The 27,404-nt window shown below is 40.4% G+C and overlaps 2 protein-coding genes across 6 annotated transcripts in view; one reads left to right on the top strand and one right to left on the bottom strand.

Moving 5' to 3' along the window:
* ALG14 (ALG14 UDP-N-acetylglucosaminyltransferase subunit) overlaps nt 1-25,174 on the bottom strand; it is an 89,627-nt gene extending 64,453 nt beyond the window's left edge. Inside the window, exons 1-3 of one of the 3 annotated variants that reach the window (XM_025417564.3) lie at nt 24,722-24,839; nt 24,038-24,226; nt 19,959-20,110 (exon numbers count right to left, since the gene is read on the bottom strand). In XM_025417564.3, the coding sequence (XP_025273349.1) occupies nt 19,959-20,110; nt 24,038-24,095 (210 nt within the window). In that variant the 5' untranslated portion in view covers nt 24,096-24,226; nt 24,722-24,839. Of the gene's footprint in view, nt 1-19,958; nt 20,111-24,037; nt 24,227-24,721; nt 24,840-24,977 lie in introns of those variants that run through there. The other 2 variants (XM_049111640.1, XM_025417563.3) reach the window with 2 other exon arrangements.
* Nucleotides 25,175-25,207: 33 nt separating this feature from the next.
* The window catches only part of TLCD4 (TLC domain containing 4), a 103,500-nt gene continuing 101,303 nt past the window's right edge, over nt 25,208-27,404 (top strand). The window contains exons 1-2 of one of the 3 annotated variants that reach the window (XM_025417552.3): nt 25,208-25,346; nt 25,756-25,849. The gene's annotated coding sequence lies outside the window, so the exon portion shown is untranslated. The remainder of the gene's footprint in view (nt 25,347-25,755; nt 25,850-27,404) is intronic. The other 2 variants (XM_025417554.3, XM_025417558.3) reach the window with 2 other exon arrangements.

The following is a 27,404-nucleotide window of genomic DNA, read 5'->3' as shown; positions in this document are numbered from 1 at the left end:
GAGGAAATGGAGGTGGTGAGGCAGGGCCTTCAAAGCCATGCTGAGGAGCACGTCTCAAAGCTAAAGGCAATGAGGAGCCACTGCAGGCTGACAAAAAAGGGAGAGTAATGTGACAGGATCTGCATTCAGGAACTACCACTCTGGCAGTTAGGGAGAGAATGAACAGAAGTGGTGGGGCTCACCCAGACAAGGAAAATTCATTTAGCAGATCCCTGAAATATATCAGGAGAATGATGTCCAGGGCCTAAAGGATGCTTTTGGCCTTGTGATGAAGGAATGGAGAGAGCAAATGGTGGGAAGGAGGGACTTTTGGAGGCTGGAGGATTTGGGGTGATTCTTAGGTTTTTAGGTGGGTTGAACGGTGAAAGGGGAAACAGATCAAGAGCACATCATTATTGATCAGAGTCTGCTTTTGATCATAATTTTATGAGTCAGTAAAACACTAAGTACGAAGTATATCAATGTTAAGAGATGTTATAGGCACGTTTTAGGTTGAAATGGGGCAGACAGGGGCTTGTACTTAACACCAGGGCAATGGGTGGACCTGGCAAGTGGGTAGATAGAGCAAGACAGCCTAGGAATCTAGGAAAAGGCAGTGTTCAGAAATGAAGATTCTAGGTAGGCACCAGTGGGTCCTAGAGTGGCATGGCCTGGAGCAGAGCTCCATTTGTCTTTGATAAGTCAGACTTGAGAGCTAGTTGTGGTGATCACAGTGGCTTTTTGAGGATCCCTTGAGATCTCAGCCAGGCCTCTGCTTCATAGAAAAAGAATGAGGTCCAGAGAGGCTAACTCGCCCAAGTGAGCAGAGCTGGTTATCAGCAGGACTCAATCATGCCCTATGACTTCTTCACCCATAGGTCACTTCATGGCACTTCCTCATCAGCTGTTATGAATCGAGCATCTATCATGTCCTCGAAGGACAAGTGAACATCCCTCTGCACTCATCACCTTCACTTCCTTCCTATGCTCAGCTCTTTGGTCAATCCTGAAACTGCAAGTACAATGGTCAGCCTCACTACTTGTATGGCTTAGAATTATATTGTGCCTGCCATGATTCTAACTACCAGCTCCACAATTATTTCCTGGAGCCTAATGGTTTAAAGGGACCAAAGAACCTCTACCGTGGCAAAAGGACAAAGGGAAAGTATGCTACTTTGTATAAATGTTTACATTTAAATACTTGCTATTAGAATGTTTTTATTTTGCTTCAAAATGGAGAAATAGAAGCATCATATACTAAACTGCTACTGGCTCTGCATGTCGTAAGATTTTCACACAAATTTAACTGGCATAGGGAAACTGGACAGATTACCAGAAGGCTGACACAACTGCAGTATGTTGTTATTCATATTTTCTTCAAGTCTTCCATCAATTCAGAATCTGATTCAGGAAGTTTAAGTTGATGTGCTTTTGTTGTAGAAAGGGAGGATGGGCTAATTAAGATTTAGGAAGGAATCTATGAGATTAAGCAATTTAAAATACTTCGGAACCATGAGTACATCTACCTGATACAGTGTTTTGAAAATAATCTTTTATTCACTGAGATAGCCACATCAGGATCTCTATTTGCAATAGACTACAAACATTTCCTTATTCGTGTATTCACTTATTTAAAATGGCCTTCACCAAATTAAAGGTATTCTTTATCTATGCTTGTAATTGAATACAGCCAAGGTCCACCATAAAGAGGAAAAGTGCCTATATAGGTTAGTCACGCTCTAAAAATGTAAATCACGAGTCTAACCTAATTTACAAATGAAGTGAAACGCCACAGTTGCAACTGTATAACTTCCAAACATTATTTCTCTTAGAATTGCTTAGGAATTATGAAAAAGAGTTAGCACATGCATTAGAGTTAGAAGTTTCTGAAAGTTACAGCAGACTCAGTCTACTGTGTGAAGTTAGCACCCCACCTTGTGGAAAACAGTAGGTGCTGTGAATGCAAGCAAACCATGTTAACTTCAGAGGTCCTAACTGATCAGTCCTGTAACCACCAAACTGCCACTGATTTATATGCATGTACGGAATAAGGGATACAAATGAAAAGATCTGTTTATTAAAGTCACAGAAAACTAACGTGCCTCCAAAAAGGTAAAGATACCTGTCCCAAAAGATTCATGCTTCTGATACCTATTTGGGTTTAGAAAATAAATGTTTTCATATCAATAGGTTAATATTTCCACTGGGCTTTTATCTCTTCTTAGTTTGTTTCTAAAACATAACTTTCATTGTTTTCTAATTGTAACCTTATAAAATATAGAAAAATGTCCAAAGACAAAAGCAAAAACCAACTATTACTCACAACTTAGAGAGGATCCCTCTACCCTCTGCATCATTTTTTAAAAAAAATCCTGGGGATCCCTGGGTGGCACAGCGGTTTGGCGCCTGCCTTTGGCCCAGGGCGCGATCCTGGAGACCCGGGATCGAATCCCACATCGGGCTCCCAGTGCATGGAGCCTGCTTCTCCCTCTGCCTATGTCTCTGCCTCTCTCTCTCTCTCTCTCTCTCTCTGTGTGACTATCATAAATTTTAAAAAAAAATTAAAAAAAAATCCTGGATCACTTAGATCCTTTCTGTAATGGACATTCTAAGATGAGATCTCAAGTTTCTAAAATTGAAGTAATTTCTTATAATTTAACCAACTTCTTTCCCAATCTCCTGTCTTGGTTCAAAAATGCTCTACATTTGCCTGATTGTGCCCAGCACTTTCCCCCACACCATCCTCCCCTCTTCATCTTCCTCTACCTTTCAGAGAAGCCACCTCCCCTCCATCCCAACACTCTAGCCCTGAGATCCCTCCTTCCCCTGCATTCAAAGCATTTATCTTTTTTTTTTTTTAATCAAAGCTCTATGTATATATTTATGTATGTACACACACACAGAGTTCTGAAGTTCCCTATGAAACTCTGGTCAAACAACTGTGGTAGTACTCACCATCACCACTACTTTTTTGCTCCATCCCTTCTGGAGTTCTCTCTCTGTTCCCTGGTGCCACTCCCAAACAGTTGCTCTCTAGGTCTACTGTACATGGTGGTCTTGGGCTCCACTGTGACTCTTCTCTTTTTTCTTTTTGGAAATTTTTGGCTATCCTCTGCATCACCTCTGTATCACCAGTTCTTTTTTTTTTTTAATTTTATTTTTTCATGAGAGACAGAGAGAGAGAGAGAGAGAGAGAGAGAGGCAGAGACACTGGCAGAGGGAGAAGCAGGCTCCATGCAGGGAGCCCGATGTGGGACTTGATCCTGGGACTCCAGGATTAGGCCCTGGGCTGAAGGCGGCACTAAACCAGAGCCAGCTGGGCTGCCCTGTATCACCAGTTCTGAAGTTGCATGATGATATATCTTGTGAGACAATTTAATTGGGCTGGGGACAGTCTTTTAGTTTGAAGATATCCTTTCACTTATAGGAATTTTTCTTGGGTGATCTTTTTTTTTTTTTTTTTTTTTTAATTAAAGCTTTGCCCTGTGTTCTTGCTTTTTCTGGAGAGTAGTCCTCCAACATCCAGTTTATCTAATTTTTTAATCTTTTCTCTATTGGTTTTACCTTTTTGTTCCGCTTTATATCAGAATTCTTCAGGATGATCTTTGAATATTTTGATTTTTATTCCTACAATCAAAATTTTAATAGCCAAGGGTCTTTCTAGTTCTAAGAGCTGGTTGTTTGCTTGTTTGTTTGTTTTTTAATGATATCATTCTTTAAAGATATAATGTCCTGATCCTGGGGCGCCCAAGTGCCTCAGGTAGTTAAGAGTCAGACTTTGGCTCAGGTCCTGATCTCAGGGTCTCGGGGTTGAGCCCTGAGTGGAGGCCCCAGTCTGCTTCTCCCTCCCCTACCCCGACCCCGCTTGTCTGTGCTCTCTCTCTCTTCCCAATAAATATCTAAAATCTTATAAAACCAAAGCTACAATGTACTTTCACTTCCCTGAAGAAACTGTTCCTTTAAGGTCTCCACCCCACCCCCTTTGATTTGCTCTTTCCTCTGATTACTTCTCAAAGTTCCTTCCCCAGTTAGTTTTGCTTTTCCTTATGCTTGAGGCTTCCCTCCAATGTCTGAATCTGTGGATGCCAGTTCAAGCCAGTGACTCAAGAGGTGGATGGGTTTCTCCCCAGGGACATTCAGCAAGGTCTGGCGACAGTTCCGATGAGGGCTGGGGAAAGGAGGAGTGCTACTGGCATCTAGTGGTGGAGGCCCAGGTTGCTGCTCAACAAGGGGACAGCCTCCCCACACAACTTCCCTGACCCCAAATGTCAATAGCACTGAGGCTGAGAAACCCTAGTTCCTATCAAGGAAGGAGGCATTAAAAGGCAGACTGGAAGCCCTGTGTCCTGGGTGGGGCTTGTTAAGGGGAGGATACAAGTGGTCCATTTGGCCATCTCACTGGGGGAAATCCCAAGTGTCAGAATCTATAGTTCTATTCTCTTGACCAAACCAGTTTCCCTGAAGCTAATCTTCAGTCTCCTGCCTGGGTGAAATAAATGTAGCATTCTGGGAACTGACTGGATAGGAGACCTGAGTGATACATATTGGGGGCACCAGGAGTAAGTATACACTCCCCTTAAGCTCACTGTTCACAAGGCACTGTCTTACCCCATCTACAATTTGGTTTGGTGTTCCACCTTTTTATTTAGTTCAACCTCTCCAGTAGTAAGTGATGGCTTTTCTGCCAGGATAGGGTAGACGGCCTGGGAGCCTAACTAGTCCGTAGGCAGGCTTCAACCAATTTGTACTCTAGGCTCCAGAGGTAGCACTGCCCAGTGACACTTTTATTAATTCTTAAGACTTCCAGTATTTGTGCTTATGCCTCTCCAACTGCACCCCAAATTTTTTTAAAAAAGATTTTTATTTATTCATGAGGGACACAGGGGGAGAGGCAGAGACACAGGCAGAGGGAGAAGCAGGCTCCTTGTGGGGAACCCAATGTGGTACTCGATCCCAGAACCCCGGGATCACACCCTGGGCCAAAGGCAGACAGACGCTCAACTGCTGAGCCACAGGTATCAATTTCTTGAGGCAAAAGGGCACTTCCTTTCCTTATCTGTGTTCCTCATAAAACTTGGTCCAAATTTTGCACACAGAAATTAATCAAATATTCACTTTTGATTTTCAAGAAGGATTTCACTTTGGGGACAGCACAGCTTCCAGGAGTTGCTCTACCTATCTCATACAAGAAGAGCTCATAAAACAGATGCCAGTACTGCAACCTCAGCAAGGTGCATGGTGGATCAAATCCTTAGATAAAAATACTCTCCAACGTGGAAAGATTGCTCTAAAAGCCTTTTCAACTCAGGAGAGGAAAATCATCCTTAGCAAGGATATATGATGTTTCTAAAAAAGAAACGAGCCAGCCTCTCCTCATTTTCCCCATGCGGGATTAGGCTGTAACACACCCTGGCAATCTCCGCCCTAGCGGCTCACTCCGGGAGAGGGAATAGGGAGCTACGGCGCAGTGCGCTGCCACCGGGTGGACGCAGGGGGCAATGACAGCGACAGGGGCTGAGGATGCTGACACTAACCATGCCTGGCCAATGGAAAGCAAACATAGTATTGAATAAAGAAAGGTAAAAAAACAAACAAACAAACAAAAAAAAAAACAAAAAAAGGGAAATCATTAGAATTCTGACTACTATTGCATTATAAATTTGGGAAAACTGAAAATCTTTTCTTTTTAAAAAGATTTTATTTTTAAGTAATCTCTACACCCGGCATGAGGCTCAAAACCCACATATATAAAAAACAAAAAACAAAAAACAAAAAAAACCCCCACATATATGGGTCCTATTTAATGTCTATGGATACGAATAGAGGGCACAGGAAGTTTTATTTAGTGACCAGAACAATTGTTTGGGATATCTATTATATGTCTCTACCCCACATGATATTTATACTCTTTAATATGTTTACTACATTTACTTTATTTATTTATTCATGAGACACACAGAAAGAGAGAGAGAGAGGGAGAGACAGGTAGAGGGAGAAGCAGGACCCATGCAGGGAGCCCGATGTGGGACTCGATTCCGGGTCTCCAGGATCAGGCCCTAGGCTGAAGGCGGTGCTAAACCACTGAGCCACCCGGGCTGCCCAAGCCACCCGGACTACCCTACATTTACTTTAAAACAAGAATTCAATTAACAATCTAGCCAAATGCTAAGTGGGAAAGGGTTGATATGCCTTTTAATTTCACCAAGCTACTTAATTTGGACTTTTTTGGTTTTTTGTTTATTTATTTATTCATGAGAGACACAGAGAGAGGTAAAGACAGAGGCAGAGGGAGAAGCAGGCTCCACGCAGTGAGCCTGATGCAGGACTCAATCCCAGGACCCTGGGATCCCGACCTGAGACAAAGGAAGACGCTCAACCACTGAGCCACCCAGGTGCCCCACTTTTTTTGCTTTTTAACTTCTTTTCTAATCAAGATAAAACACACATAAGAGTATTTGTGTGCACAAAATGTTTACTGCAGTATTCAATGAAAAACTGAAAACCACAGCAGGGAAATGGTACATCAACACTGTAAACTACTATGCAATCATTAAAAAGTGCAAGGTAGATCTATATGTACCAACATGGAAAGCTATCAAGCTATAGAGTTACATGCAAAAATGCTGAAAATGATATAGGGTTTGATTTATAAACCAGCAATCCCCTGCCCCCATCCTGTGGTTTATGTGTTTATATATACACATATATACGTATGTAATTTATATTTTTTATAGTACATGGACAACAGAAGGCAAAAAGTAATATTGGCAGGTATGACTCAAGCTCGCACAATGTTTATTTATAGAGAGTGGGACTGGAATAGGAACAGGGAACTCCCACTTTTTCTTTTATATAAAGTAAGTGAAGAAGTTCTTCACTGTCTGCAGTTTTTAAATAAATTTAAAAAATAGGCAATAAGATTTTGAAAGAAAAGAGTAAAGAGGCGGAAAAATAATCACAATCCTGCCACAGTTGATTGGGGGACATATTTAATAAAGATTTGCTGAAATATACATATATACATATATATAAGCAATAGTGTCTTGTACGGAATTGGTACTCATTTAATATTTTTTGAATAAATGGACAAATAGCTTTCTTGGTAAAACAGTATAAGTTACTTATACAGTAGTGGGAAATCTAGTGAAATGACCCTAAAGTTAAGTTGGCTCTAATTTTTAACCCTTCAAATCAGTTTTCAGCAACTTTGGTTCCTTTATGCAAGAAAAAAGCCTACCCTGTAATTTTTACAAGTAGATTTGAAAATGCTTTATTCAAGTGTCACTGAGCTTTTTCCTTTAGTGATATGATCTTAAAGGGCTAACAGAAGTTGCACAGGAGTAACGGCTGTCAAGGGAGGCAGTTAACAGATAAGGCTCAGACAGGGAAGGGAACAGAAGGATGAACCAAAATCCCCAGTGAAATGCCCTGAGCCTCTTCCCTTCCACGTCTCACCCACGTGTGTGTCCCTGACAAAACACAGGTCCATGCAGAGACTGCTGTGCTCCAGGAAGAAAGCTCTGGTTCGATTTTTCACTTACCTTCATATGACACAGCTCTGGTAATTGGTTCTATTTGGAGAAGTTACTCTCCAATCTTTCTGAAAGATAGTACTTTAGCTACTTTTTACTTTAGAACTAATCCCAGTGGAAATTACATTTTCTTTGGGAGGCTTTTCAAGTTTTTTTTTTCATGTAAGTAATTTCACAGCTAAACATTTGTTTTCTTGTTTTTGTTTTGCTAGTTTGTGCGTGTTTTTGCTTAGCTTTCAGTCCTCATCTTTCTACTTTCAGTTGCTTTATTCCAGCAGGGTTGAGATGCATTTCCCAAGGAAAGCCTGTTTCTCTTTAACTGCAAAACCATGCAGAGAAACAGGCTAATAGAGCTAAAAAGTACAAATAATTATCTCTCTTTACTTCAATGTAACCAATAGGATAAATTACACACCTTACTTTTTAAATACCATTTTAAAGATTATACTGAATCAAAGGAATCGGGGAAAATTTGAATGAAGTTCCTGTAACAAAAATAGTTCATCTCTACCATTTAATTAGCAAAATTATATTAAGATGTAGCTTAAAATCTACTGTATATTTATACCTAGCATAAATAGACAAATAAAAGCATTTAAATACATTTCCTACAAGCTAGCAAAAACATTTAGAAATTTACAGAGTAATTCCATATCAGAGTAAGTTATAAACCAAACGACAACATTTCTATGCTACTTGGTAAATCTAAGTGATTAACAACTGGTAATTTGTATCTCCTGATTTCTGGGAAGGTCTTTATGTTTTTGGAACAGCGGGCTTGTATTGCAAATGTGGTTTTTGGCTTCTCACCAGAACCAAGTGTGAATCGATGCATTTTTATTCCCAGAGTGCTCTGAGCGATGTGGATGAGACACCTTGTCCAGGCATAGAGCACAATTACTGTTGATGCTTTCAAATACTGCAGACTTTCTGCTTTACTTAAAAAATCTAAAAATCAAACTAGAGAGTGAGAATCAAGGCCTTTAACCATAAGAACATTCTCTATTGTTAGGAAATTTCAATTGGTACAGTTATATCAGAAAAAAAAAAGAAAAGAAAAAAATTGGTGGTGGTGGGGGAGTTGCTACTTACACAAAAATTCCAGAATATACATCAATATAGAGAACATATTAAAACTCTGACTTTAATTAGAAAATTAATTTGACTTTGGTTCTGGCAAGGTGGCAATATAAACTAACCTGGAAGCCCTCTATAAAGAGATTAAAATGCTCCTAGAAATGGAAGAAAATATTCTTTTATCTGAAGTCAAAAGAAGGGCAACCCCTACTTGCCAAAAATAAGAAAAAAATGAAGGAGAGATGGCTTGAGACATAGACATCTGGGAGAAAGATATAACTACATTACTATGCAAGTATCCTGGGGTTGGGGTCTGAGGACCCCTGTGGTTTCTTGATGAGAGGTGACAGAGGAACCACAAACTGATGTGACAATCACAGCTCTCTATATTTGAAAGTTGGAGTGTTATGGGGCTCATTTCTTGGTCTTCATCTAATTTTTAACTATACTTATTCCCTGGGTGATCTCATCCAGCTTTGTGTTTTAAGTACCCTCATGTAAACACAGAAGGTTCTAAAATTCACCTTCCAGACCAGAGCTCCCTCCTGAACTTCAGACTCACAGATCCAACTGCAGAGCCCACATGTTTACATAGATGTTTACAGACATCCCACCCTTAGTCCTCCTCCTCCCTCACTTAATCCTCTTTGCCTAAGTTAATGGCCAATTCCATTTTTCTGGTAGCTTAAGATGAAATCTGGATGTCATCCTCTACTCTCTTTCCCATACCCACAAACATCATATCTGCACACAAATACAATTTAGCTCTACCCTCAAAATATATCCAGAATCTGACTATATGCCATCACATCTACTTTTGCCACTGTGGTCCAAACCATACTGGCCTCCCTTGAATCACTGCTATAACCTCCAAACTCCTTTCCTTGCTTCTGCTCTTCTCCTCTCTAGTTTATTCAGCAGTCCAAATTATCCTATTAAAATATAAATCAGAGGTGCCTAAAATCTTTTAAAAATGTTATTTAAATTCAGTTAATTAACATATAATGTATTAATAGTTTCAGAAGTAGAGGTCAGTGCTTCATCAGTCTTATATAATACCCAGTGCTCATTACATCACATACCCTCCTTAATGTCCATCACCCAGTTACCCCATCCCCCTATCCTACTCTCCTCCAGCGATCCTCAGTTTGTTTCCCATGATTAAGAGTTTCTTATAGTTTGTCTCCCTCTGATTTCTTCTTGTTTTATTTTTCCCTCCCTTCCCCTATGTTCCTCTGTTTCATTTCTTAAATTCCACATATAAGTGAAATCATGAAATGAAAAAGTAGAAGTAACTTGTCTTTCTCTGATTGACTTATTTCACTTAGCATAATATCCTCTTAGTTCTATCCACGTTTAAACTACATGTTACTAAACAGTCAATAGGTCAATGAAGAAGTCAAAGAAGCAATAAATACTTGGAGACAAATGAAACTGGAAATGCAATGGTCCAAAATCTTTGGAACACAGCAAAAGTAGTTCATTTTATAGCAATATAGGTCTACCACAAAAAAATAGAAAAATCTCAAATAATGAAACAATGATACCTTAAATCTAAAGGAACAAGAAAGAAGAACAAACAAAACTCAAGGAGATAATAAAGACCAGAGTGGAAATAAATGAAGTAGAGACTTTAAAAAAGCAATAGAAAAGATCAATGAGACCAAGAGCTGTTTTTTGAAAAGAAAGACAAAATTGATAAAACTTTAGCCAGATTCATCAAGAAAAAAAGGGAAAGGTCCCAAATAAATAAAATCAGAATGAAAAAGTAAAAAAAAAAAAAAAAAGAAAGAAAGAAAGAAAGAAAGAAAAAGTAGAAGTAACAACCAACACTACAAAAATACAAAGAATTATAAGAGACTATTAAGAAAACTTCTATGCCAACAAATTGAATAACCTAGAAGAAATGGATAAATTCCTAGAAAAAGACAATCTTCCAAAGCTGAAACAGGAAGAAAATCTGAACAGACTGACCACTAGTAACAAAATTAAGTCAGTAGTTTCAAAATTCCTAACAAAAATCCAGAACCAGATGGATTTATAGAAATTTCCCTTAAGCTACTCCAAAATACAAAAGAAGAAGGAAAGCTTCCATATACATTCTGAGGCCAGCATTACCCTGATACCAAAAGCAAAGACACCACAAAAAAGGTAAACTACATGCCTATTTCCCTAATGAACAAAGATGCAAAAATCCTCAACAAAATACTAGCAAACTACACTCAACAGTGGGTTAAAAGAATTATTCATCACAATCAAGTGGGACTTATTTTGGGGGTGCAAGGATGGTTCAATATTCACAAATCAATCGATGTGATACACTGTATCAACAAAATGAAGGGTAAAGATCATATGATCATTTCAGATGCAGAGAAAAAGCATTTGACAAAATTCAACATCCACTCATGATAAAAACTCTCAACAAAGCAGGTTTATAGAAAACATACTTCAACATCATAAAGGCCATATATGAAGGGGTGCCTGGGTGGCTTAGTTAATTAAGAATCTGACTCTTGATTTTGGCTCAGGTCATGATCTCAGGGTCCTGGGATCAAGCATCACATCTGACTCCTTGCTCAGCAGGAAGTCTGCTTTGAATTCTTTCCCTCTCTCGCTACCCCTCCTCCTATTTTCTCTCTCAAATAAATAAATAAATCTTTTAAAAAATGATAAAAGCCATATATGAAAACCCACAGCTAATATCATACTCGATGTTGAAAAACTGAGAGCTCTTCCTCTAAGATCAGGAACAAGACAAGGATGTCCACTCTTACCACTTCTTGCAACACAGTACTAGAAGTCCTAGGCAGTAATCAGATAAGAAAAAGAAATAAAAGGCATCAAAATTGGTAAGAAAGAAGTTAAGCTGTCACTATTTGCAGATGGCATGATGCTATATACATAGGAAACTTTACAGACTCCACCAAAAAACTATTAGAATAAATGAATTCAGTAAAATTTCAGGATATAAAATACACAGAAATCAGTTTCATTTCTATGCACTTAACAAAGTAAGCAGAAAGAGAACTTAAGAAAACAATTCCATTTACAACTGCACCAAAAGTAATAAAATTCCCAGGAATAAACTTAATCAAGGAGATTAAAGACATGATCTCTGAAAACTTTAAAACACTGATGAAAGAAATTGAAGACAACACAAACAAATAGAAAGACATATCATGATCATATAGACAAATAGACAAAATGATCTTGAGAAAGAAGAATAAAGCTGGAGGCATCACAATTCCAGATTTGAAAATTTATTACAAAGTTGTAATAAAAGTATAAAAAAAGTATAGTACTGGCACAAAAAGAGACTCATTGATCAATGCAACAGAATAGAGAGCCCAGAAATAAACCGATGCTAAAATGGTCAGTTAATCTATGACAAAGGAGGCAAGAATTTACAATGAAGAAAAGATGTCTTTTCAATAAATGGTGCTGGAAAAATTGAACAGCTATATGCAAAAAAATGAGACTGGACCATTTTCTAACACCACACATAAAAATAAACTCAAAATGAATTAAAGACCTATATGTGGGACGCCTGGGTGGCTCAATGGTTGAGCACCTGCCCCTGGCTCAGCGCATGGTCCTGTGGTCTCAGGATCAAGTCCCACATCAGGCTCCCTGCCTGGAGTCTGCTTCTCCCTCTGCCTACATCTCTGCCTTTCTCTCTTTGTGTCGTCTTTCATGAATAAATAAATAAAATCTTAAAAAAAAAGAGACCTATACGCGAGACATGAAACCATAACACTTCTAGAATAAAACACAGGCAGTAATTTCTTGGATACTGGCTAAGGAAAAATTTTTCTAGATACGCTTCCTAAACCAAGGGAAACAAAGGCAAAAATCAACCATTGGGATTACATCAAAATAATAAGCTTTTGCACAGCAAAGGAAATCCTCAACAAAAGGTGACCTACTAAATGGGAGAAGATATTTGCAAATGGTATATTCAATGAAGAGTTAATATCCCCAAATATAAAGAACTATACAACTCAACACCAAAACCCCAAATAATCTGATTAAAAATGGACAGAGAACCTGAATAGATATTTTCCAAAGAAGACATGGAGATGGTCAACAGACACGAAAGGATGCTCAACATTAGGGAAATGCAAATCAGAGCCAGAATAAGCTATCTCCTTACCACTGTCAGAATGGCTTGAATCAAAAAGATAAGAAATAACAAAGAGTTGATAAAGATGTGGAGAAAACTCTTGTGCACTGTTAGTGGGAATGCAAACTGCTGTAGCCACTGTGAAAAACCATATGACGATTCCTCAAAATACTAAAAATAGAAATACCATACCATATGATCCAATTATTCCACTATAGGGTTATTTATCCAAAGAAAACAAAAACACTAATTTGGAAAGATATATGCACCCCATGTTTACTGCAGCATTATTTAAAGTAGCCAAGATATGGAAGCAACCCAGTGGCCACTGACAGATGAATGGATAAAAATGATACAGTATACATGCACAATGGGATCGTAACCATAAAAAAAAGGATGAAATCTTACCATTAGTGATAAATGGATGGACCTAGGGAGTATTATGTTAAGTGAAATAAGAAAGACAAATACCATACAATTTCACTTACATGTGGAATCTAAAGAATAAAACAAATGGGGCAGCCCAGGTGGCTCGGCGGTTTAGGCGCTGCCTTCAGCCCAGGGCGTGATCCTGGAGTTCCGGGATCGAGTCCCACATTGGGCTCCCTGCATGGAGCCTGCTTCTCCCTCTGCCTGTATCTCTGCCTCTCTCTCTCTCTCGCTCTCTCTCTCTCTGTGTGTATGTCTCTCATGAATAAATAAATATTTTAAAAAAGAATAAAACAAATGAACAAACAAAAAGCAGAAATAGACCCATAAACACAGAGAACAAACTAATGGTTGCCAGAGAGAAGGCAGCTGGGAGGATGGGCAAAATGGGTGAATGGGGGCACAGGCTTTCAGGTATAGAATGAATAACTCACAGGAATAAAAGGTACAAAATAGGGAATATAGTCAAGGGTATTATAATTGCATTATTATGGTGAGAGATGAGAGTTACACTTCGGATGAGCATAGCATAACATATAAACTCATCACATTGCTATGTTGTAGACCTGAAACTAATGTAACATCATATGTCAACATACTTCAATTAAAGAAAAAGAAAAAAAAATCACATCACTCCTCTATCTAAAATTTCCCAGTGGTTCCCCATTTCACACATGGGGGGAAAAAACTTCTAAGACTAAAAATGGATCACGAGGTCTTAAAGAAATCTGATCTCAACATCCTCACCCTGACTTCTATGGGCTCACAATCTATTCAGCTCTTCCTTGATTACTTTGCTTTGGCCAATTTGATCTCCTTGTTGTTGTTGTTTTTAGGATTTTATTTATTCACTCATGAGACACAGAGAGACACAGGCAGAGACACAGGCAGAGAGAGAAGCAGGCTCCATTCAGGGAGCCCAAAGTGGGCCTCGATCCCAGGTCTCCAGGATCACGCCCTGGGCTGGAGGCGGCACTAAACCACTGAGCCACCCAGGCTGCCCAGATCTCCTTGTTATTTTGCAAATATGCCAGGCATGACCCCATCTCAGGGTCTTCTTTGCAGTTATTGTTTCCACTCCAAGAATTCTCTTTCCCAGGTGGCTTTTGATCATCCCTTCCCCATCAGGTCTTTGTTCAAATGCCACTTCGCCTAAAACTGCAACCTCCCTTTAATCCCCCAATATTCTATATTCCCTTCCCCTGCTTTATTATTTTCCTTAGCATTTAACACTAACATATTATACATTTTACTTGATTATCTTGTTTATTGTCTCTCCATTGGAATGTGGGGAAAGATTCTTGCATGTTTTATTCACTACTGTATCACTAATATTCAGAAAGTATTCAACAAGTATTTGTTAAATAAATGAATGCTAAATACGTATTTATGAAGGGAAAAAAATTCAACCTAGAATTCTAAATGCAGAATGCAATTAAAGGAAGGTCAAAACCAAAACATATTCTCAGGCCGAAAAAAACATGGAAAGAATAAATCACTTATAGACCTTCCATGGAAGAATAAAAGATACACTCTGAAAGAAAATGGCTCCAAAAGGAAGGAAAAAGCAAGAGTAAGCAAACAAGATAAATCTAAATAAGCACTGTATAAAACAATAATAGTAATTAAGTAATTTGGGTGGTATAAAAATAAGGTAGAACCAAAACATTAAATAATAATATGTAAGACGGGAAGAGGTGCTTACAGTTAAAAAATTCTAAAAGCCTTGTTTTTTAGGAGGACTTAATATCTTAAGTTTTTGACTTCAAATTAGTTCATACCACATAAGTGCCCATGAAAACAGATAAAATGGGAAAAATAGTATGATCATCTGTGATAAAGAAAAGACATTCGATAAAAATCAACCACCAAATATGGTTTAAAATTAAACTCTTGGCAAATTTTTAAAATCAGAAAGACTGGGCAGCCCTGGTGGCTCAGCGGTTTAGTGCCGCCTTCCGCCCAGGGCGTGATCCTGGAGGCGTGGGATCGAGTCCCACTTTGGGCTCCCTGCTTGGAGCCTGCTTCGCCCTCTGCCTGTGTCTCTGCCTCTCTCTCTCTCTCTCTCTCTCTGTCTCTCATGAATAAATAAATAAAATCTTTAAAAATAAAATAAAATAAAATCAGAAAGACTGTAAGGATGACTACTACACTGCTTATATTAGTTACTATTATGGAAGTCTAACAACAAAATGAGAAAAAGAAATAAAAAGTATAAAGATTAGAAAGAATCACTAATTGTTAGTATTTGCAGATGATATCTTTGTAGATGATAACACAAAAGTGTCTAAATTACTGAAATTAGAGTGCAGCAAGGTGGTTCTTAAAAGATCACTATACTCAAATCGAATATATTTTTATACGCTGTAACACTGTAAATCACATTAAAAGGTGAATCACTGACAACGATAATAAAATAAGGTACATAAGAATAAATAATATGCAAAGTATATAAGAATAAAAAATATGCAAGTCTTTTATGAAGAAAATTAGAAATTTTATTGAAAAGCATTAAAGGAAACCTAAATAATGCAGAGATAGATGATGTCCCTGGATAGAAAGATATCATCATATAGATTTAAGTTCTCCTCAAATTGATGCATTGATTAACTCAATTCAAATAAAAATTTTAACATGTTTCTTTGTGAATTTGTCAAACCTAACTAAAAAACCCATGTGAAAAAGAAAGAACCGCTAAGACACTTCTGCAGAGTAAGACTATGGGAGCTGATAGTAGGAATAGACAAACCAGTCAACAAAGAAGAAAGCTCACACACAGATCTTTACATACATAGAAACTTGATTTAACAGTGGGTAGCATTGCAGATCAGTGAAAAAAAGTATTCAATAAGTAGTGCTGAGCCAGTGCTGGTAGCTACTGTACTAGACCGTGTAGATCTACATTGTTCAATCTTCTCGGCTAATAAGGGCTCTGCCAGCAAATATATTGACTACTACTGATTTCTTCAGCAAAACTCCTTCTCCCCAGTCTTGTGAGCTCCAAGGATGGAATAATAGATAGCTGTCTAGGAGGCTGCAGGCACAAGTCCCCTAAGCTGTAGTGAAAAAAGAGAAAATAAGTGGATTCTTCCTTTGAGTAAAGCTCAGTAGGAAGGTCTCTCCACTTGGCCTCTCCCCGACGTGTGGCATATGGTGTAGCCAGCAGAAAGGATAACAGGCATGTTTAAGCTATAACCCTCAATGGCTCGCCTCTTCCCAGCTTTGAATTCATGAGTAGAGACCCTCTTAGGAATGAGATATTATTTTTTCTCTAAAAAGGGTTGCATTGCCCCAGCAGTGGAAGAAGGTAGTCCAACAAAATTGCTTAGTCCTACACTGGTGGTACCACTTTGATAGTGAGACAAAATAATGGCACTTTAAAAATTCAAAATCTTTGGCTTTTGTATTAAGGTGACCCAAACCTCGTATGGATCTAGACGGTATTAAGTTAGGTAAAATATGTCAGACAGAGAAAGACAAAGACCATATGATTTCACTTATAATGGAATCTAAAAAGCAAAAGAAACAAATAAAGTAGAATCAGGCCCATTAGAATGGAATAAACTGGTGGCTGCCAGAGGAGAGAGGGTAAGGGAATGGGCAAAATGGATGAAGGGGAGTGGGAAGTACAGGCTTCCAGTTATGGAATGTGTAAGCCACAGGAATAAAAAGTTACAGCATAGGGAATAGTCAGTGGTACTGTAATAGTGCTGTATGGTGTCAGATGGGAGCTACACTTGTGGTGAGCACAGCATAATACATAGAGTTGTCATATCACTATGTTGTACACCTGAAACTACTGTAACAGTGTGTGTCAGCTAGACTTCAATTAAAAAATAAAATAAAGTGAAAGATACCCAACTTACAGGGCTCTAAAGCGTCTGTAACAATATTTCTATAGTGGTGCCTGGGTGGCTCAGTCAGATAAGTGTTCAGCTCTTGATTTTGGCTCAGTCAGGTCATGATCTCAGAGTTGTGAGATTGAGCCCTGTGTCAGGCTCCATGCTCAGCCTCTTTCTTCCTCTGCTCCCCCCCCACTCCCCCCCCACTCCCCCCCCAACCCCCACTCAAAAAAAAACCCTCAAACACTTCCTGTATAAAGCAATCTTCCAAATGTTTCATTAGACCATGAAATTCAGCAAGTAATACATATGCTGATGGACCAGGGGGGAAAAACTCAACATGTATGCTAAATTAAAATTGGAGCCTCTGATTGGATCCAACTCCAAAAAGAAGATAATAATATATATGCTAATAACTGGCTAGAAAAATACCTGTTCCTTATGTTGAGAACAATAACAATTCTGTAATTACTTGACTTTTATATTTTAACTAGTCTTTATCAGTGCTAAATTATAATACTATATTCCACTTGTGTAAAAAATCACCATTGTATTCTACAATTCTCCATCATTTCTGATACACTAAGATAAGTGATTCAATGACATTTTTAGACTCTGATGCTGTGAATAATCCCCAAAGCATTCTTTTCTCACTTAGCTTTTTGGATTAGAAAAGAATACACAAAAAAAGCAGAGTGGTCTATATAGAAAAAGTTTTAGAGAAGACACATTTAGGTAAGTGTCACATATTAGGCAGAACCTTATACCTCTGGGTCTCAATTTTCTCATTCATAAAATAAGAATAGTATTATCTGTCTCACACATTATTATTATTTTTTTAAAATTTATTTATTTATGAGAGATGCAGAGATAGGCAGAGACACAGGCAGAAGGAGAAGCAGGATTCCTGCAAGGAGCCTGATGTGGGACTCGATCCCAGGACCCTGGTATCACGCCCTGGGCCAAAGGCAGACTCTCAATCACTGAGCCACACAGGTGCCCCTGTCCCGCACATTATTAAAAGGATCAATTACTAGCACACAGAGATGAACAGCGTTCCCCCAAAATTCCTGTCTATCTGGAACCTGTCAATGTGACCTTATTTGGAAAAAGGTCCTGTAGATGGAATCAAGTTAAGGTGAGGTCATACAGAATGGGGCTGGGTCCTATATCCAATGGCTGATGTCTTGATCAGAAGGGAATGTGAAAACAGAGACACAGAAATAGCCCCATGAACATGGAGGCAGAGATTCCAATGACGCTGCCACAAGCCAAGGAATGCCAAGGAGTGCTGGCAACCGTCAGAGGCTAGGAAGAAGCAAGGAGGAACTCTCCCCTGAGGGCCTCCAGCAGGAACTTGGCCTAGCCAACCCCCCACCCCCCCCACCCGCGCCCCATCTGTGGTACTTTGTTATAGAGGCCATAAGAAACAGATACAGTATCGATTCCTAAAACAGAAATAAAGCACTTGGCTCATCCTCCACATAGAAGAAACAGACCACAGCACCTTGTTATGGCTGAATAACAGCAGGCAGATTCTTGTTTGACATGGAATTTCCAAGAATACATTTTAACAGTGCTTTAGGGATCCTGTTTATGACTGACCAAAACTCAACTGAAAGAGGCTTTAGAAGAGCCTGGCAGTGGTATGGGGTGAGGAGGTGAGAGCAGAAATGAGGGGCAGGGGGAGATGGGTGATATTGCTGGATCCCCATTTTCCCACACAGATGCAACTGGACCCCTGGGGTTACTGAGGGCAGAACTTACCACCTGTTTGCTCATTTTATTCTTCCTGTGTATTAACCTCATTCTTTCCTCCAACTGTAGTTTATCTTTACTCACCAGGTGAAAACATGCCTGCCAGCAGCTCTCAAATTTTAGTTTATAGGGTTTGCCCCCAAAGAAAGACTGTCTCCATCTTCTGGGTCCCCAAGTCCAAAAAGCACAGAGAAACACTTCGAGTAGCCTAAGCTGCCTTCCACCCTTGAACTACCTTGTTGCTGCGTCATGGCTGGGCAGGTATCAAAGGGAGGGAAGGATGGAGACAAACAATGCGAGGAACAGTTTGAGTTTTCTTCCTTCATAAAGAAGTAGTTTCACTTTTGTTCTTTTACCCCTAATTCTGACAAAAATGCTAAACTGAAGTGAGCAACCAGAAACAGAAGTAATTTTAAAGGCAGGTACAAATACGATTTGATATATCTATGACTACTACTGTCATAGATACATCATCAAGAAATGCAATATATTGGGACGCCTCGGTGGCTCAGTGGTTGAGCATCTGCCTTTGGCTCAGGACACTAACCCTGGGGTCCTGGGATAATCGGGCTTCCTGCATGGATCCTGCTTCTCCCTCTGCCTGTGTCTCTGCCTCTCTCTCTCTCTCTCTCTGTCTCTCATGAATAAATAAAATCTTTAAAAAAAAAAAAAAAAAGAAATGTAATATATTGATGAAGAATTTTAGTGAAGAGCCAGAAAGCAGATGCACTATATGCTTTATGTAAGTTAAAATTTTCCCAGTGGGAATTAACTGAAAAAACAATTTCCTCTATTTAAAAGAATATAAGAGATTAAGCTACCACTTAAAGATGTATTTTCTTTTTTTTAAAGACTTTATTTATTTATTTGACAGAGAGGGAGCGAGAGAGCAAGCACAATCAAGGGGAGCTGCAGAGGGAGAGGGAGAGAAGCAGGCTCCCCACTGAACAGAGAGCCCAACATGAGGCTTAATCCCAGGACCCTGGGATCATGACCTGAGCTGAAGGCTTAACCAAATGAGCCACCCAGGCACCCCTTGAAGATGTATTTTAAAGAAATTCTTATCTTTTAGTAGCAGAGTAAATGTATTTCATCAGCAATAAACACTTGACTGCACTGGGTGGGCAGGGAACTGTGGTGCCACAAGATTGTTTCCAGAGATAAATTCAACCCAATATTCAACTTTTAACTTTCTTAGAAATAGAAATGATCACTTACCATGGTATTGGGGTCTCTGTCAGCTCGGTCTAGTTCAAAAGAATTTATTTTATGGGCACTCATTTCATCAGTATCAGCAATGATATAATGTCTAGGAGAGTAAGCATTGGATAGCTTCTCAAGCAGCCGCAGGATCTCAGTGGTGTGCCCACCTGGAAAAAATATTGGAAGGTTTAAGATTAAGAAACCCACACTGTGGTTACCAGAGGGGTGGGGGTGGGTGGGTGATATAGGTGATGGGGATTAAGGAGGGCACTTATGATGAGCACTGGGTGTTGTATGGAAGTGTTCAATCACTCCATTGTACACCTGAAACTAATAGTACGCGGTGTTAACTAACTGGGATTTAAATAAAACCTTAAAAAAAAGAGAAACCCCCAATGGACATATTTATTTGACTATGTTATACTAATGTTATGTTTTACGTATTTACGAAAGGAACATTTGGAAACACTAATCTATGCCCTTGTATAAATACTACTTTTATATGGGGGAAGAAGATAATAACTATATAAAAATAAAATTGGCACTAGCAGTAGGTGCTAAGGAAGGCACAAAGAAGTAAAAGACACAACTCCTGTTATCAAGAAGCCTGGTAGAAGAAGGGAAAGGCACACACAGACAAAGAAAGAGTGATACAAGACAGCATGCAAAATATAAATGGGGGCAGAGGGGAGGCGAGCAAATGGTTACAACAAAACAATCTTTAAGAGGAAGGAAGATGCCTGGTAAAGGCTGAGAGGACTTGAAAGGTGAAACTAATGGACAAATAGGAGCAGGGCGCCCCTAGGTAGAAGCAGGATTATTAGGACATGAGATGGCAAGAGCTGAGATGTGTGTTCAAGGAATGGTGGGAATACTGCAAAGAAGGATAAGGGAATAGAGATCAGGAAAGTAGGCTGGAAAATGTCAAGATGGTCACTGAGGGTTTCTGTGCTGAGATGTGACGTCAGGGAGGCATGAGCACTGACCCACAGGGCTTGGGGCTTCCTAGGGAAGACTTCCATTTATCCCTGTAACCCCCGCTCCAAAGAGAGGTCTCAGCACCCTACAGGTCAAATATTCACTTGCTTCACCAAACACCTGTTCAGTTTTTGAAACTGTATGATCTCCAAAATTTTAATACTTTAATTTCAAAATCATGAATTTAAAAGTTGTATACACTGAGGTTTCCTTCATGGGGAAAAAAAACCCCAAAAGAACATCAACCTCTCGCATTAACTATATAGCATTTAAGCAAAGCAATCAAACTCTTTCTCAATAAGCCCTATTATACCTATTTTGTTTCACTTCACAATATCTCAGCCTCAGCCAAGTTGATGTCCTTAACTTTCTCTGTGTTTTTATTTGTTACCTCCTCCTTGCCTCTGGTCACACTGTTTCCCCCATCTGCTAAACTCTCCCCCACTGTTACTGTTGTATGGAAGTGCTTTCAGTAGTGAACATCTAGAAGGATAATCAAACAAATTAAGTGTCTGGTTTCTCCACACGTATTTTCTTTTAGAAGAAAGGGAAGGATTGCTCTTTAGGTTCCAGAAGGAATTAGATATAGAAATAAAACTGGCATATATTATGTAGTGAGGAGGAATCAGAACCATACTTTATAATTTGTCACTCATCTTCTCTTCTGGGGCATGTAATTTACACCATCTGATTTACATTCATTTTAGTATTTTTGTTTTTAGCCTTGAGAAAATGTAGTTTGCAAAGCAGGTACTTGTTTTCACAGCTGGACCAATTAAGGATAAAAGGGATAATACTCCCATTTTCCATTGCAATTAAAACTTCATTATACCTGCTTTAACAGTCTTTTCTTTTTTTATTTTATTTTTTTTAAAGATTTTATTTATTTATTCATGAGAAACACACAGAGAGGCAGAGACACAGGCAGAGGGAGAAGCAGGGTCCATGCAGGGAGCCGGATGTGGACTCGATCCCAGAACCCTGGGATCATGCTCTGAGCCAAAGGCAGATGCTCAGAGCCACCCAGTCGTCCCGTCTTTTCTTTTTTTAAAAGGAAACATTTACTGAATACATTCTTTGAAGATTTAACCTTGCCATTGAATAAAGTCATTAAAATGATGGGCTTTATCTTCCATTTTACTCTTTTATTTATTAAGATATATTCTTTGGGAACAAAATCTTCTCAGGTCTACCCTATCTTAAAATACATTCAGAATCCAATCCCTTCTCATCATCTCCTTGGCTACTACCCTGCACCAGGCCACATCATCTTCACATCAACTATGACCACAAATTCCTGATCTGCTCTCCTAGCTCCACCTGTCTATTCAAGGTATCAGTCTATCCTCAATACAGTATCCAGTGTGATCCTTTAGGGAGAGTTGATCAAATTATTTACCTCTGCTCAAAACCCTCCAGGGGATTCCATTCTCACATTCAATAAGAGGCATCTCGTAATTTGACCCCTTACTTTTTATCCTCATGGGCCTGGCTTATGTCTACTCCAGCCGCTCTGGCCTCCTTGTGTTTGATAGCTGTCATCTCCCTGAGGAGGCTTTCCCTTACACTTCCATCTAAAATGCCACCTCCTTTCCTTACCTCATAGTATTTATCACCATTTAATTTAATATACAGTCTATTTATTTCTTTTGTTTTTGTCTCCTCTAACCCTTGTTCCACTAGAAGGTAAGCACGATGATGGCAGGGACTTCTGTTCATTTTGTTACTGCTGATCTCCAGTGGCTTGAAAATAGTAGGCACTCCTATTATTGAATGCACAGGTAGATGAGCCTTTGGTATGAAATCTAAAATCTGCCTAAGGAAATCATACAGGATTTCAAAGAAAATTTGTTATTTTTATTGATATTCTTTGAATATATGTGGTTGATTAATAATATTTTATGGAAATCTAAAAGACTAGACATTTTTTGGTATTCAAAGGTAAATACTGAAAATGCCTTCCTGACTCCTCCAAAATTCTGGGCATGAACTATTATTTGTCTGATCACAAGTCTTTCTTTGACTTGGATGATTCTTTGAGGTCCTTGACCTCCCCCTACCTTGAATGGTGTGAATGACAAAGGCACCACTTGCCAGACTAATTCTCAATTTTAATTTTGGTTCCCAGTCCACCAAATCTAATACGGTCAAGTGAATGGCTCCAACATCCATTCATCCATTCGTTCAAGACAGAAACCTGGACATCATTCTTGAGCCTTTCCTTCGTTCACCTCCCACTTGCAAACCAGAAGTCTCCCTACTTCAGTCTTTGTCAAAACATTGTGACAATGCAAGCTGAATGATCTTTGTAAAAGCTTAGATTTAACTGGGTCACTCTCCACTCAAAAGTATTTTAAAAGCCCCTTTGCTACCAGGATTAACAACAGTCACCATTTATTAAATGCTTATTATATGTCAAGCATTTGCTATACACTTTTAATACCACCACATTTAATCTCTCATCACCTCCTTTCATCTCATATATTTTTTTAAAGATTTTATTTATTTATTCATGAGACACAGGCAGAGGGAGAAGCAGGCTCCATGCAGGGAGCCTGACATGGGACTCAATACGGGTCTCCTGGATCATGCCCAGGGCCAAGAGCAGGCACCAAACCCTAAATCGCTGAGCCACCCAGGCTGCCCTCATCTCATATTTTTTAAGGTGGGAACAGGAAGCTCAGTGGGGTTAACTAATTTGCCCAAGATCAAGTTAGTAAGGGGCAGAGATGTGATTCAATTCCAGGATTACGTTAAGCTAGAGCATAGGGTCCTAACCCCTAGGTGATGTGAAGCAGTGGAGTGGTGCTGATAGCTTTAGAGAGGATGGTTTACAGCGCCCTTTGGGATCTGGACTGGGCTTAGGGCTCCCTATGGAACTCCAAGCAACAGTGCCCTCGCACCTCTGACCACTCCAAGCCCTATCAACTTCTCTTCACACCCTCCCAGTCCTCAGAGCCCCAGGTCCCACTTTCTTTGGTTGACCCTCTTCCTTGGTTGCTTCCTGGTCATCTTTCAAGTCCCAGTTTAGACAGCACTTTGCAGGTTCAGAGAAAATGGTGCCCTTCCAGGAGACTTCCATAGCAGTCTGTACTCCCCAGGTTATAGCTGAATACCTGTTTTGTTTTGTTTTCTATTTTCGTTGTTTTCTGATAGTTTTTCCACGACCTCCATGTCATTCGCTGTGATATCCTTGTACCTTTCACATGGCTTCAGTACCTGGTCTCCACTCTGTGACAAGTAGTAGCAGTAGTCGGCTTTGCTGTCTCCAGAGCTTAGCCTATAGGGCCTGGCCTCTCTTGTAGCTCAATATACGTTAAGTGAATGAAAATAATGAATTATACTTGAACATAAGTTTAGAACACTTGCTCATACTATAAACACTATTCTAGGTGGATACAGTCTCCTAGCATCTCTAAATGCACACAATTTATCTGTCTCTGTCAGAACTTGCCCCATTTAAAATTGTGAGGGCCTGCCGAGTTGGTAAAATTAAATTGTTAAATCTAAATACTCTTAAATTGTATTTCCTGACACAGCAGCTTGTTGTTCACAGTCTGACACCATATTCTGAAATGTGTATTTTCTATGTTGTCTCTATCCTCATGGATTTGTGTATTTTATAAATGTGACAATTCACTTTCCCTCAATTGCCATGTAGTATTGGTGATCCCTAAACTAAAGACAAAATGCCTCGATTAATAATGCAAAGCAGCAATTTTTTACTCCGGAAGATTGCACGTTAGCGTCATGAGGCTTCTGCGTCCTTTCTGCTCAATGATGATTAGTCAGAAGGATACAGGCCACGTGGAAGCTTAATTACAGACCAGCGTAAGTCACTCATTTGTCATTAAAAGATGCCTGCGCCGCGTCTGCAAACCAGCCTTTTGCACCGGCCGCGCGGACCGGGTCCGGTAATACGGAGGGGGGGGGGAACTACAAATCCCAGCAGGCAACGCTCCGAAAACGGCTAAAGAGACTAGAGGAGAGCGCCGCGGTGTACTCTGGGGTTTGTAGTGAGCGACCCAGGCTCGACGGTCACGCCCCAATACTTACCGGACCCAGCCACCACCAAGAGACTGAGAGACTGACGCGGCCCGGGGGCGCGACTACGGAGCACAACCCACAGCCGCAGCGCCAGCAGCGCGGCCCCCGCAGCTCCCGCCGCCGCCAGGAGAAGGACGCTCGCCATGCGGAGACAGGGCGCATGCGCACCACCCTCAGCCGCGGTCAAAGTTCAAGAAGTACGGGCGCCGCGGAGACGCACCCCGGGGCGGGGCGGGGCGGGGCGGGCCCGGGGGCGGGGCTTGCCGGCGCCGGGAGGAGCTGGGGCGGCGGGCGGAAGTGCCGCGCGGCTGCTCCCGCGCACGGATTGAAGTTCGGCAGCTTCAGCGCCAGACAAGTGTGATTTCCTGCCGTGACGAGGTCAGGCCACCTGTGCGCCCCAGGGCTCCGGAGCTCCCAAGTCGGAGGTGTCCGGCGCCGCTGACTCGGAATTCCACCTGAGGCCGATAGCATACGCCGCCTGTCTTCATTCTTCCTTGCAACCCTCCTTCCTCCCTCCCTCCCTCGCTTCCCTCCCCCCCTCCCCCTCTCTTCTCCTCCCTCCCCTCCCCCTCCTCCCCTCCCTCCCCCTCCCCTTCTCTCCTCTGCCCTCCCCTCCCCCCTTTCCCTCTCCTTCCTTCCCCTTCCTCCTCTTTAAATGCCGGAGGAAGTGTTTCTGTTGCACGTGCAGACCGTACTTGCCAGTAAAAGCTACTTTAGTACGAAAAAATTGAATGTAAGGCCCTCATCTCAATCTCTTTCCCGACACTCGTGTTTTTAACTTTTCTAGGCGTCGTCACAGATCTTTGTGATCCGAGTGGCCGAGCGCGATCACCTCCAGCTATGCCATGATCCTGAGAGGAGTGGAAGCTCAGTGACTCAAGGTAGCAGGAGAGAGAAGGCAGCGCCTACAGTTAATACTCAGTTAATTTTACCACAAAGCCAGCACCTCCGCCAGTCCCAATTTTGCGTATCTTTTGAGGCCTATTTGACCCGCATTGCAGCAATATAAAAATAACTGAGATTACAGAAGCCCCCTCACCCCAAGTGTAATTCGTCATCAGTCCCGTACACACTACAGGTTAGACAGGGCAAGTATACAGATGAATGAACAGGTCCCGAAAGATGAAACCGCTTGCTCAAGGGATAGTGGCAGATGGAGATTCAGAAACCAGAAATGCTAACTCCGCATAGGAGTATTACATCGTGTATTCCTTTGCTCCAGACTTGCTTGATGATCACACTTCCCTGGAGCCTAGAATGTGTCTCTTAAAATGCAGTCCCTCAGGAGAGGCCTGGGATCAGGTCATCTAAGCAGTGTATCAATTTCTATCAGCAGGCAAGTCTGAGAAGCATTCAGGGACTTGGTAGCATCATTTTCACAGCGCTTCCCATATTCAGTCTTCCAATCAAATCCTCTTAACCCTACACCCTCACAATGAGGCCAAAAGGTGAATATTATTTCCCTCTTTAAGGATAAAGACACGGGTTCTATAAAAGTTCAATGATTTGCCTAGGATTTCTTAGCTAGGAAGTGGTGGAGAAGGTTTATAGTTGTGGGCTTAGAAGTCAGTGCCTCAAATTTTAATGGAATCAGAATCCCCTGGGCTTATAAATACATAGTTCAAAGTCCAGAGCCTCTGGCACAGTATAAAAAACAACTTAAGTATATTACAAAGGTTGTAGTTTTCTTTCATCTGCCCACTCTGCCATTCCCAGCAATGTCTTCAACGTAAGGCTCGCCCCTTATACTTCAAAGAAGATGTTAGCGTCTCAGAAATTACATGCAGATGGGGGAAATCTCCAGAGCCAAAAAAAGGACATTATCTTGTCATTGGGTCTTTTTTTTTTTTTTTTTTTTAAGGGGTGAGGAAACTTTTGCCTGAATCCCTTACAGCCAACTTTCTTTCATGCTCTCTGGCCATATTTATGTCACTTGCTTATTCATAAAAGGGATGAGACCTCAAAGCTTGCTTGGGTAGGGTGGAGCATGGCATACAACATACCTGTTGTATCCAGCTGTTGGTTGGAGGGTGGGTACTGAACACAATGGTCTCTTGGAGAGAAGGAAGTTGGAGGAGGGTAAAGGAGAGATGATTGTTGGTTAGGCAAATAATAGCGTTTGGATTGCTGTGAAAATGTTGTGTCCCAGATGGCTTTGTAACCCAACACAGGTAATGCAGATGTCAGGCATATTAATAATTACTAGACTGCAGGTCTCAGAAGACACCCTTGCACTCTCCTTTACCCCATCACCTCAATTCTATAATTACCTATATCTGTAGGAAATAACCAGCTTGACCACATTGGCATGCAGCTGGAATGAATGAGGATGATCAAGCTTTTAGGGGTTGCCAGTAAATGCAGTGAATCAAAGAGGGAGGAGTAGCAGACATTGTTTAGAATTATTGATTATTTTGAATTAAGGCTCGGGTCAAA

The sequence above is a fragment of the Canis lupus genome, chromosome 6 (genome assembly GCF_003254725.2).
Source record: "Canis lupus dingo isolate Sandy chromosome 6, ASM325472v2, whole genome shotgun sequence".
NCBI lineage: Eukaryota > Metazoa > Chordata > Mammalia > Carnivora > Canidae > Canis > Canis lupus.
This window is presented reverse-complemented; position numbering and strand designations above follow the sequence as displayed.